General features: G+C 43.4%; 1 protein-coding gene across 27 annotated transcripts in view; it reads left to right on the top strand.

Moving 5' to 3' along the window:
* LOC134457921 (calcium/calmodulin-dependent protein kinase type II subunit beta) overlaps window positions 1-12500 on the top strand; it is a 122603-nt gene that overhangs the window by 18115 nt on the left and 91988 nt on the right. For all 27 annotated transcript variants that reach the window (XM_063209964.1, XM_063209968.1, XM_063209969.1 and 24 more), the window contains exon 3: window positions 8994-9053. In XM_063209964.1, the coding sequence (XP_063066034.1) occupies window positions 8994-9053 (60 nt within the window). The remainder of the gene's footprint in view (window positions 1-8993; window positions 9054-12500) is intronic.

Raw genomic sequence — 12500 nt, 5'->3', positions numbered from 1 at the left:
CGCACTGTCACTTTGTCTAAGCCGAAAGTGCCCTGCAATGCTGTCAGAAGAACAGTTTAACTGGTCTAGGGTCAGCTGTATGTGTGGTCTCTACAACACTGTCGGGTTCATTAGTGTATACAGCTGGTCAGTGCTTTTCATCTTTACACCAAAGGCATTTCTGTCAGAAGCAGGCACAGTGTTTGTATTTCTGGTTCTTTTTTGCGTAACAGACTGACGAGCATAAAGGCGGGCAGGTGGGACGGCAGGCAGATGGTAAGATGGACAGAGAGATAAAGAACATTTGAGATGTGGAAAGGACAAGAGGGAGCAGGCTTAGATGTTGAGAAAAGGCAAACGTAAAAAAAAAGTTTTCTTTGTGTCTCCCTGGCTCTATTTCTCTCCGTCTCCCCCTCTCTTTCTTGTTCACTTTCTACTTTCTCCCTTTTCTTCCGTCTTTCCTCTCTCCCTCTCTCTCTCTCTCTCTCTCTCTCTCTCTCTCTCTCTCTCTCTCTCTCTTCCTCTCTCTTCCTCCTCTCACCAGATCTGCACTCTTTATTCTCTCGTCTTTGTTCCTCCTCTTCCACCTCGTCTGAGTGTATGTTGAGCTTAGATGTGTCCTGTCTTCTTAGGCTTTGTGGACTTGTCTGTCTATGTTGCTGTGTTGTGTGCTTTACATATACTTTACGGTGTGTGTTGTTCCTTCTGTGTTTCTTCGATTGTGTGTACACTGCATACTGTGTGTGTGTGTGTGTGTGTGTGTGTGTGTGTGTGTGTGTGTGTGTGTGTGTGTGTGTGTGTAACTTTTAATGTGCTGCGATCCAAATAAAAGTACTAAACTGTGCGTGTGTGTGCGTGGGTGCGTGCGTGTGTGTGTGTGTGTGTGTGTGTGGGCATGAGCGTTCATGTTTGTATGCTTGTGTGTGTGTGTGTGTGTGTGTGTGTGTGTGTGTGTGTGTGTGTGTGTGTGTGTGTGTGTGTGTGTGTGTGTGTGTGTGTGTGTGTGTGTGTGTGTGTGTGTGTGTGTGTGTGTTTGTTGGCAGTGTTTGTTGTCGTTGTTTGCACCATGTTAGGTCATTGTTCAGGCTGGCAAATGCCCCAAGACTTCACATGGCCAGCTAATGATTGGCTGCGGGAGCTATCAGACGTGTGTGTAATGTGTGTGTGTGTGTGTGTGTGTGTGTGTGTGTGTGAGAGAGAGAGAGAGAGAGAGAGAGAGAGAGAGAGAGAGAGAGAGAGAGAGAGAGAGAGAGAGAGAGAGAGAGAGAGAGAGAGAGAGAGAGAGAGAGAGAGGCTGTGTGCGTGCATGAGTCTGTGTGTGTGCGCCTGCATATTTTGTGTTTCATGTTATGTGGGTTCTGCTGTATACTGTATTTTATGTTTGTGTATGCTCTCTTGCGCTGTACTGTACTTGTGATGATGACGCATAGGCCATGAGCTTTGGAGTCAAGTGTTGTATGTTTAGGATCATGAATCATGCATGCAGTCGTCTCTCTGGGAGTAGAGTGGCTCCTCATTCAACTCAGCCAAATTAACACACTGACACACATATACAAACTGCAACTATGCACACAGGTGAAGAAGTCCAGAGCAGTGGATAGCCAGTCACACCATACAGAAAGAGCAATGAAGGTTAGGTCTAAGCCTAAGCACCTTGGTGGTGTGGAGATTTGAACCGCTGCTCCTCTGCGCCCGTCTGCACAAATGTTGACCTTTTTAACCTCAAGCAGACAAGACTTTGGGCCAATCCCATTTGTATTTTTCTACCCCTATCCTTACCCCTTACCCCTACCCCTTACCCCTCCAAACGGAGTCTGCCTGTCTGAACCCCTCCTTTTTTAGGGCCACAAAGCCCTCCCCTTAAGGGTGGTTTATGCCTCGAGATCAGCGTCCCTGCGTCGTAATGCAGTGAGCCGCGCAGTTAACGTAGTGAAGCCCCCCCCATCACGCAGGTACTCTGGGGCACCTCCCCAAAATTGTGTCTCGACGCAGGGAGCGACGGCGTGAAAGGGCGAAAATAGGTCTCTGATTGGTCCTCTCGACCAGCCTGCTCTGTCCTCGAGTCGAGAACAAGCGCTACTTCCTTGTTCTAACCTTCGTCGGTCTATGGACTGTGAGCTCTTCATTAAATAAGTTGCCCGTGCTTTGTTGTTTGATTTATTTACACGAACCAAAGACAATGCGCTTGCAAGTTACGACGCTGAAGTTATTTGGACAGTTGAACAGTGGTTCCGAGGTCGAGGAAACATTCCGCTTCGTCCTCGACAAATGAGCCACTTCTTTGTTCCAAACTACCACTGTGGCTGCCAGTGCGATCAAACATGCACGTGATATAAAGATTTAATGTTTCATTTTCATTCTCGTCGAGTCTGTGATGCTAAAAAACAACCGACACGTCTAGTTTACTCTTTGTATTGAAGGCAGTTTCAGCGTGGAATGACATCGCGCAGACCGTGCTTCAAAACAGGGCATAAACCAAAATTAACTGCATCATGGCTGCGGCAAGCTCACTCTGTGGCACAAGTAGGAAGTATAACCCGCCCTTTACCCCTACCTGTCTGCCTTAATGACTATTGGGATACCCCTACCCCTACACAAAACGGAGGGGGAGGGGTAAGGGGTAGGGCCAAGGGGTGAATTGAGATTGGGCCTTTGACTTGTCCCATCTGAAGGCACTGAGCTGCCCCTGCGCAACCCCAAATGGAGATGTGTGGTTCCAGACTCGTTGCCGTGCCGACATTGCTCTTGAGTTCTAGAATGCGGTGTGATTGAGTCACAGAGTACTGACTCAGATGTGAGTCATCGTTCCGAAACTTTTCTCGACTACAGAAAGAGTAGGCAGTGGATGCTATCTCTGAGTCTGAATATAGGTAACGTAGGAGAGGCGTCAACTGGAAGACTTTTCCATGGGACCTGGTGTTCCATACTTGTCTCACTGGCTTCCCTCCCTCGGTAACAGGAGGCTGGCTGAAGACAAGATGATTTTTGGCTCCCGAGGTACTTCAGTGAGTTGTTGGGTTGACCTACCTAGTCCTGTCAGTTCCAGAATTACCTTTGGTGTATTGGGGAGATACAATGTATCCCACAAACTTAACTTTTTTAAATAGGTCAAGATTAGCGAAATGCTTAATGTGGCGATAGCAATATTGCGTAACAGAGTATGACTTATTATTAGGTCTAAAGAAATGTCAGGGCTTTTCGAGGAACACTCAAATTAATTTATGAGTATAATATGGTGCAAATACTGTAGATATCGCTGATGAAGAAAGTAATTGAATTAATTAGTCCTGTGTCTTTCATTTAGTCTGTTCAATAAACAAATATGCTGTGTAGTACCTGGGTAGCTGTGTTGTTCTCTAATTGTTTTGTGCTATATGTAAATGTTCTATAGCCTACTTCCTGTGTAAACCAACACTGTGTTAACTTATGTATGATTTATGGCTTACAACTGTGTTTACTGTGCTGTAGATCTGCTGGGTAACGGTAGATTTACGAGTAAGTGAAAGCTGAAGTCTCTTTGAAAAGAAGTGTCTAATGTAATGTAATGTTATCTAAAGTGTACCTCCCTATGTTCTGCTATGTGTCAGACAGACTAGTGTTTCATCAGTGTGAGTGCCACTCTGCTGTGTGTGAGTGTGTGCGTGTGTGTGTGTGCGCGTGTATTTGTCCGTGTGTGTGTATTTGTCTGTGTGTCTGTGTGTGCGTACACGTCTGTGTGGCTGACGTACTGATATGATCCTTGACTGCAATGAGATGCTCGAGCTGTTGCTCCTGTTCCCCTCTTTAGTGTGACGACACGGGGGTGCATGCATTGTTAATCCGCGTCACCTTCGGCCAACGCCGCACACACAATAACACCACCCCAACACCTTACATGGCAGCACCAGTTTGTATATTGGTAATGAGACGAATGAGTGGCACTCAAATACACTTTTCCTTTTTATCAGACGTGATGGCAACTCGGCCAACTTCCGGCCAACTCTTAAAGGGAAGGATCAGGAAGCGCGCTCAACACCTTTAACACCGTAATACTTTACACTGGGTGCTTAACTTCGTCAATGGATGAACTCCAATCTCAAAAACAAGTGAATAAAGAAGCACTCTTCAGATTTCTTTTTTCTTTTTTAATCACCTCACATCACAGACGTTTTCGGGCTTACACCCTTCTTCAGTGTGAAATTGCCATAAACACTGTGTTAAAGGGAGACATGGAATGTCAGAAATAAAAGTCCAGGGTTTTTATTTTATTGTAGGGCTGTAACGATACACTCAACTCACGATTCGGTTCGTTTCGCGATTTTTGACCTACGTTTCGATACACCCCATGATTTCTGAAATGTATCTCCATTGACGATTGGAAACACTATCACATCAAATCATAAGGTTGTTTTCTGGACTAATGGGTAACAAAACTTTGAAAGGGTGTATCACGATACTGCCTCCTTGTATCACGATACAGTATCGTGACTCTGTGTATCACGATTTCTCGGTTCGATACAATATCGTTACAGCCCTATTTTATAGATATTACTTGTCTCCCTTTAACAGTGTTTTTCGACAAAGGGGTCGGGACCCCATGTGGGGTCGCCTGAAATTCAAATGGGGTCACCTGAGGGACTCAATAATTCGACGCCCTTTCGGTACTTACCGCTTACGTCATACGACCCTAAACCTTACCCTAACCCTAGCCTTAACCCTAAACCTAACCCTAAACCTAACCCTAACCTTAACCCTAACCCTAACCCTAACCTTAACCTTAACCCTAAACCTAACCCTAACCTTAAATCGCTTGTTTGAAATGTTTGATTACCATGTGAAGTACCGAGAGGGCGTCAAAATAGTGGGTCCCGGTTGCCTGAAATGTCTAGGTGTGAAAACAGAATACTGATAAATATGTATTAATAATGAATATAATTCAATAACTCATATTCTGTTTGAAACACCGCATACCATCTTACACTTTTATACATCTTTATGTGTTTAACCCCATAGCGCAGCACTATGGCTCTCTGTAATGTCATAGCAATGTTGTTGTGATGTAGTTAAGCATTTTCAGCAAGTGAATAGGGTCGCCGGCGACCCCAGCTGCAGTAAGAGGCTACTAGCTTGCAAGTTAGCATACCGGTAGTCATGTTTTTTTGTCATGATAAAATGTGTTTATGGGGTCCCCAGATATTTGTGAAAATGGGGTTCCCTAGCCAACAAAGGTTGGGAACCACTCTAACAGTAGCCTACAGTTGGAAGACTGATGAAGGGACTATCGTCTTTGTACTTTAAGGGCGTTTACAGATTGGAGTCTACTGAGCGAATCATGCCTTTGTGGAGTCTACTGAGCGAATCATGCCTTTGTGGAGTCTACTGAGCGAATCATGCCTTTGTGGAGTCTACTGAGCTAATCATGCCTTTTCCACGTTTCCTCTTGTTTAGTCAGGCACCGTAGGCATGGGCATAATGTGATGTGAGAAGTAGAGATGCACCAGATCCTGATTTTTAGGATCCTGCCGGATACCGGATCCACTGCTTAAGATCCTGCCGGATCCGGAGCCGGATACCGGATCCTACGAAAGTATTGAAACACATAGCCAACTCGCACACGTGGCCCCTTTTTATTACGTTGGCGCAAACTATTTTTAAGACTCATTGGCTTACTGCCACACTGCCTTCAACGGCCGCTTCCAAAGGGCTTTCACTCCATGCAGCGATTGGGGTTGTGAAAGACTGACTGAAAAACCTAGGCTATGTAAAAAGTAGAGATGCCCCAGATCCTGATTTTTAGGTAACTGCCGGATACCGGATCCACTGCTTAAGATCCTGCCGGATCCGGATAGTCTGAAAAACCCTATTATCCTGCCGGATCCGGAACCGGATCTTGGATCCTGTACATCTCTAGTGAGAAGTACACAGTAACATTATTAAACTCTGTGCGCTGTGTGTGTGGCACAACATGCTAATGCACCTGTACATGAATAGTAGGCTCACTGTCCATGGCGATGCAGATTTAAATCTGGCCTGGGCCATTTCCCAGCCCTACTCCATCTCTCTCTCCCATGTGTTTCATGTCATAATCTTCACTGTCCTGCCCAATAAAGGTGTAAAAAACCCATGAAAAAACTCCAACTCCTAGTTGCTACCTGTAATGTCTTCATATCCATTCTTCAGTGTAGCATAGCAGCATGTCCTCTTGCTTGTTACACAGGGCAGCATTTAGTGAGTGAATGGCCTCGGTCACATGGGACGTTTAATTCCAAATTAACTAAATTTAATTCTGAATAGAACTTAATTCCGCTTTGAAAACATAATTCAGAATTAAATGAAAGTGCAATGTAAACTCGACGGAACTCTTAAATTCAGAATGATTAATTCAGCATTAATACGACATGTGAGCTGCCATGCAAGCAAGGGACACTGTGTTCCAACGATAATATTGTGAGTCGTGGTGCTGTTTGGAAAGCACACTTGAAATACGCTTGATGTTGTGTGCATTGTATTTTTAAAAATAATATATGCTATATGAAGAGTTCAGATGCAAAACCCCCTAACTCCATTTCTGAAGACCTGCACTTCTATATTTTTAGAGAACTCCGTTGTTGGTTTGGTTTACATTCATGTACTTGATAATACATATAAATAGTTACATTACATAAATAAAATAAAAAATATGCAATTTTGATAACTTTTTATTAAATAAAAATGAATTAAGATTATTTTCTGAAAAGGCACTTAGGGGTTTTTGCATCTGAACTCTTCATATATATACTGTATTACACACAACCATACCATCCAACAATTCCTCCATGCCCTCTAATGTATTCATCCATTCATCCACTCCATGAATCCTTCCATCTTTGCATACAGCCATCCATCCTTTTATTCAGAAATTCTCTCCATGCGTCCACTGCATACATTCATCCATCTGTCAGTCCATCTATCCATCCATTCTTCAATACATCCATCCATCCATCCACCATTAATCCAACATTCCCTTTTTATCTGATACTATTCTAGGGACTTGGATACTGTATATCTCCCTTCCATCCATCCATCCATCCATCCATCCATCCATCCATCCATCCATCCATCCATCCACCCATCCATCCATCCATCCATCCACTGATCCACTGATCCACTGATCCACTGATGTACCCTCTGTATCTGGTGCTCTCCTACAGCTTTGAGGGTTCTGTATGTGTGTCTTCTTCTTACCCTCATGTTATAGTTTATCTCCCGGCTCCAGGAGAACACTGATTTGCTTGGGTCTGCTCCTCTCAGAAAAGAGCTGACTACTGTGTGTGCACGTGTCTGTGTGTGTGTGTGCATGACTGCGTGTGTGTGCGAGAGAGAGAGAGAGAGAGAAAGAGAGAGAGAGAGAGAGAGAGAGAGAGAGAGAGAGAGAGAGAGAGAGAGAGAGAGAGAGAGAGAGAGAGAGAGAGAGAGAGAGAGAGAAGAGCCTTGTCGCTGCAGCCGACTGTATAGTGTAGTGCTGTGCTGAGTATGCAACAGATAACAGAAGAATAATGTGAGTAATAATATCACTAGCCTAATTAAAATTATAAAAGGATTATTTTTGTATCGGTTATGAAAGGAGCAGCCAGGCCATTGTTCAGGATAACACACAGTCTTTGAGTTACTGTACATGTATAAGTGTGTATATATACTGTATAAGTGGCCATCAGAGTTGTGGTTGAAATGGCCAAAAAGAGCTACTTGCCTAGGCTTCTGCTACTAGGCAGAACAGAGTAGTGTTTTTTAGTGTTTTTAGTGTTTAACCACTAGTGTGCTATGGGAGACTGTAGAGCATTTGGCATGTGGCATGCCAAAGGAAGGCAGTGTTCTACAGTATTCACACAGGTTAGGGTTAGGAATGAGTTTTGGTATATGCACAGTTCGACATGTTTAAAGGGTGGGGGGACTCACATTGTTCACTGACAGGCTGGGGTTAGGAATGAGTTTTGGTATGAGCACAGTTCGACAAATGTGGCCGTAGTAGCCTACCATAATCAAGAATAGCGACATGTGACCACAGTTGGAATGGCATGTGCCACATGATGCCACTGAATCATCTAACCCCCTCTCATGAGAGATCATCAAGTGTACAGTACTTGTGGGAGATGATGAAATGTGAGCTTATGTCTTTAATACAGGCAACAGAGTTTCAATTTCAGTCAATATTTTCCAGTTGGTCGTGTGCCAGATTTTTTTTCCCATTGAAAATACACACTTGGCTATAAAAAAGGGGTTGGAAAAAATCAGTGAGGTAGAGCCTCCGTGATAGGTCTAGCATTGCTTTAGTTTGCGTGGGTATGTGAGCCAAAGACAGCTCAGCCTGTTTAGAAGATGAATGTTCTCGTTGTCAATAGCGTGGTGTCCCTACTAGTTAGGATATCTAGCAAACATTGGCTCTCATTTCGAGAGACATGGGGCTAGCTTTGATGAAAAGGTAACCTGGCATTGGATAGCTGCATAGACCTCCGTGGCTGGTGTGTTTGAAATGATTGGCTGGCTGAGTGGTTGGCTTCAAAGCAATGAATTCTGGATGTGTAATAGTTTTTAAATATATATATATATATATATTTATATATATATATATATACATATTATGCTTTTTATGCCTTTAATACTACAGTATAGTACAATGTGAGAACGGACAGGAAATGAGTGAGAGAGAGATGAGGTAGAGTTGGGAAGTTATCCACACTGAACTCAAACCTGAGTCTCAATGGTTATGTCGCCCTATTGTGTGATCAGGTGCATTATTGGGCTACACTAAAGTCCCCCCCACTTGAAATAGTTGTTCTTGAACATTTTTTTCCTCACATCATCGCACACACTGTACAAACCCACCCACTAAGATGTTACCATTTCAAATTCTCAATGCATTGCTGAGGCAACCAGTCCTCTTAGACAAGCACATTTTCTGATATGATGTCATATGTTATATTGGAATAGAAATTTATATACCTATATGAATTTATGTCTATCTATGTAATCTGTTATTTCTGCTTCTTTTCTGACAGATCACCAGAAGTTGGAACGTGAAGCTCGAATTTGTCGTCTGCTGAAGCACCCCAATATTGGTATGTAGTTCTATCTTCCTGTATGCGCGTGCCTGTTTGTGTGCGTGTTCGAGAGCGAATGAGAAATCCATGTCTGTATTCAAGCAGTTGGTGGGAACTGTTGTCAAGTACATGTAATAAATATGCAGCGTTTCCCTGCTTGCGAAAGCATATGAACTGTGCCCATCGAGCATACTGCAGATGACGTGAGAGCCAGGTAAAAAAAAAACGGGTTCAGAACGTAAAAACCCTGCTTCAGTTTTGTTTCAGCCAATTCGACGAACCAGCTGGTGATCCTAATTACCACATACTTTCAGCCAGGGGTGTGCTTGTTTGCAATGCAATTTCTCATTGGCAACCTACTAAGTTGCTAACTTGTTAGCAGGGACGCTTTCGAAAATCGGGGTCCATGTTGATGAGCTCATTTGTGAAATCAGTATTGAGAGCACCGGCAGAGAAAAAAACTATGCAGGACTTACACTCTTGTCAGTCCAGTTTTTGCACCTCTGCGTAGGGCTGGGCAATATGACGACATATATCATTATCATGATATAAAAGTGTATATCGTGACCTTTCTCCTATATGATTTATATCGTGATAGTAATTTTATCAATTTTATACAATTGAATATCATTTCATTGCATTTCATGTTGTCACAATACACACTATAAGTTGAAATAAGAATAAAAAGATCCATTTTAAAGAAAGGTTGTTTTGCGACATGAAAAAATAAAGAGCAAATAAAGAGAATAATTGAAAACGTATGTAATTGTGCTATATCGTGATATATATCGTTATCGTGATATAAAGTAATCCATATCGTGATATTGTTTTTTTTCCATATCGCCCAGCCCTACCTCTGCGAGCGAGAGACACTGCAGTATAACTGCCACTGGCTGCACGGTGGGTATCCACCTTATTAATGGCAGTGCTCCATCAAATTCAGGTCCGCCATCAGGGGGTGTTATGCTATGGTTCGCTTCCCTGCTGTCAGATCTGCCGACGGGTAACAGCAGGTAGCCAGACATGATGGCTGCTTGATGGCCGTACTCCTCAATCATTTGCCTAATTTGGTTATCGTGTCCTGGCCTTGTCCAAGCAGGGGATCTAAAAAACTGTGTGTTTTGTTCTTGATTGTGATGTAACACCGCATCTTCATCGGCAGGGACGGATTAACGCACACAGGCTAGATATGGTTGCAGCGTTGGGCCCCCCCACCTGTCAGGGGGCCCCCTATTGGCCAAAAGTCAATAATCGCAGAATTGGGAGGCGATGCAATGTTGCAAAATGAATCTGTAATGTTGAGTACAGTTTTAAATCTTGCTAATACTCATATACACAGCTGGCAGACATGTTATCCTTGATTCCTATCTTACAATTATGACACCGTCTATGTTATTACATTGTGAAATTTGGCCTGCAGAGGGGCCCACTGCAACCCGTAGCCCAGGGGCCCCAGGCCATCTTAATCCGGCCCTGTTCATCAGAGTCCTTGACAGAGAATGTTTGGGTCAATGTTGCACCTCCACACAAGCACAAGCACTCTACACACGAGGGGGCCTGTGTGATGAGGATGGGCTGACTTTGCATTCTGCTCCTCATTTAAATAAAGGCCCATGTGTGTGTGCTAAAAGTTAGTCTATATCGCATCTAATTCCCACTGGGGTCATAAGACGTTGTGAGAGGCGTCAGTGGTAGAAGGTCGAGATGGTGTTCTGCTGCCCAGCACAGAGAGATGATGGGTTGGGATGAGCAGGATGAGCAGCAAGTATCCTCTAGCATGTGACTTCTAGAGGATACTTGTAATTTGTGAATTTGTGTATATTAAAATGTGTTAAACTCAATAAACACTCAGACAGATGGATATGTGCAACTCAAGTCTTTGAGTGGGTAAAACAGCGGTGACTGATAAATTTAAATGTTTTTAGGATCTTACATTTCTCTCTCTCTCTTACAAACTCTCTTTTTAGAGTTTTTTTTTCATTGGTTTGGCTCATTTCTTGCAACTGTGACATGTACTACAAAGCATTAAAAACATTAACTTGCTGAAAGCAATGAGAAATGCCATTCTGTTGTGAAAAACCTCCAGTTGGTCAGGGGATTTGTCCATGTTGTTTTGAGAATGTCATCTCCGTTTCAAGAAATGAGCCAAATCAATGGAGAGAAACGGTAAGGGGTGGTTATAGTATTACAATGTCCTTTAGGGAAAATTGTGAAAATATGGCAGCACAATGCTGGATGGAAACATAATCATCTCTGTGCATGTAACACTGCACATCCCTACAGTACTCTACTGCAGTCTGAAACAGGTCGCCATTGATCATCCTGATTATCCATCTCTGTCACTGAAGACTAAAAGGTCGCGTAAAGGTCAAACTAGACTGAAAGTGACCATGATTTATCTGGATGAACTCTAGTATCAATGAGTCAGTGTGTGTCGGTTTCATCGTGTCTATGTGCTCTTGTGTTTGTCTGTGTTTTGGTCTGTGTTTGTGCTTCATTGTGTACACCTACGTATGTGTTACTGAGGTGTTCCTGTGCAGTCCGCCCCGCCCCCTGGGTCTCGAACCCGCCACCTCCTAGTCCTACAAATGATATATGTTTTAGATTCTCCATAGAGTTATTTTTTCTCCCCTTGTCTATGTCTGAGTTTTCTTATATTTTGGTTCTATACACATGTATGAACATTATGGACATGAATATTTGTTTTGTGTTTTCTTTGGTTTTCTCCTCCTGTATTATGAAGAACTTTTTCAGCCATGGTATTAACTTTATTTTTATTTTTTTGGTAAGAGATGGGGTGTGTGTGGTGGGGAAGAGCTGCAGTGTGTGTGAATATTTGTAATGTGTGTGTTATGTATGTTTTTTTGAGGACCCTCTCGAAAACGAGATTTTTATCTCAAGAGGCTATCCTCCAATAAAGAAATTTGAAATTAAAGAAATTTGAATAGTCAACGCACCAGTTTGGGTATGAGAGGCACAGTAGAATACCACTGAGCTAAAGGACCGGTCCGATAGCACAGCGCTACCGATTAGAGATGCACCGGATCCAAGATCCGGTTCCGGATCCGGCAGGATAATAGGGTTTTTCACAGGATCCAGGATCCGGTAGCCGAGGCTTTTCAGTCAAAATAGTTTGAGCCAACGTGATAAAAAGGGCCCACGTGTGCGAGTAGGCTATGTGTTTCAACCCTTTCATAGGATCCGGTATCCGGTTCCGGATCCGGCAGGATCTTAAGCAGTGGATCCGGTATCCGGCAGGATCCTAAAAATCAGGATCCGGTGCATCTCTACTACCGATACTGTATGAGGGTTCGGGAGAGAGGTTTAGTAACGTTCCGCGACACACTCTGCTTGTTGGCCTCCGTTACATATGTTTGTGAGTGTGTGTCTGTACTTCAGTGTGTGTACTGTATATGATGCAGTGTGTGTGTATCTGCTTTAATGTGTGTCCGTGCTGCCGGTCTG

The sequence above is a fragment of the Engraulis encrasicolus genome, chromosome 11, assembly GCF_034702125.1.
Source record: "Engraulis encrasicolus isolate BLACKSEA-1 chromosome 11, IST_EnEncr_1.0, whole genome shotgun sequence".
NCBI classification, from domain to species: domain Eukaryota; kingdom Metazoa; phylum Chordata; class Actinopteri; order Clupeiformes; family Engraulidae; genus Engraulis; species Engraulis encrasicolus.
This window is presented reverse-complemented; position numbering and strand designations above follow the sequence as displayed.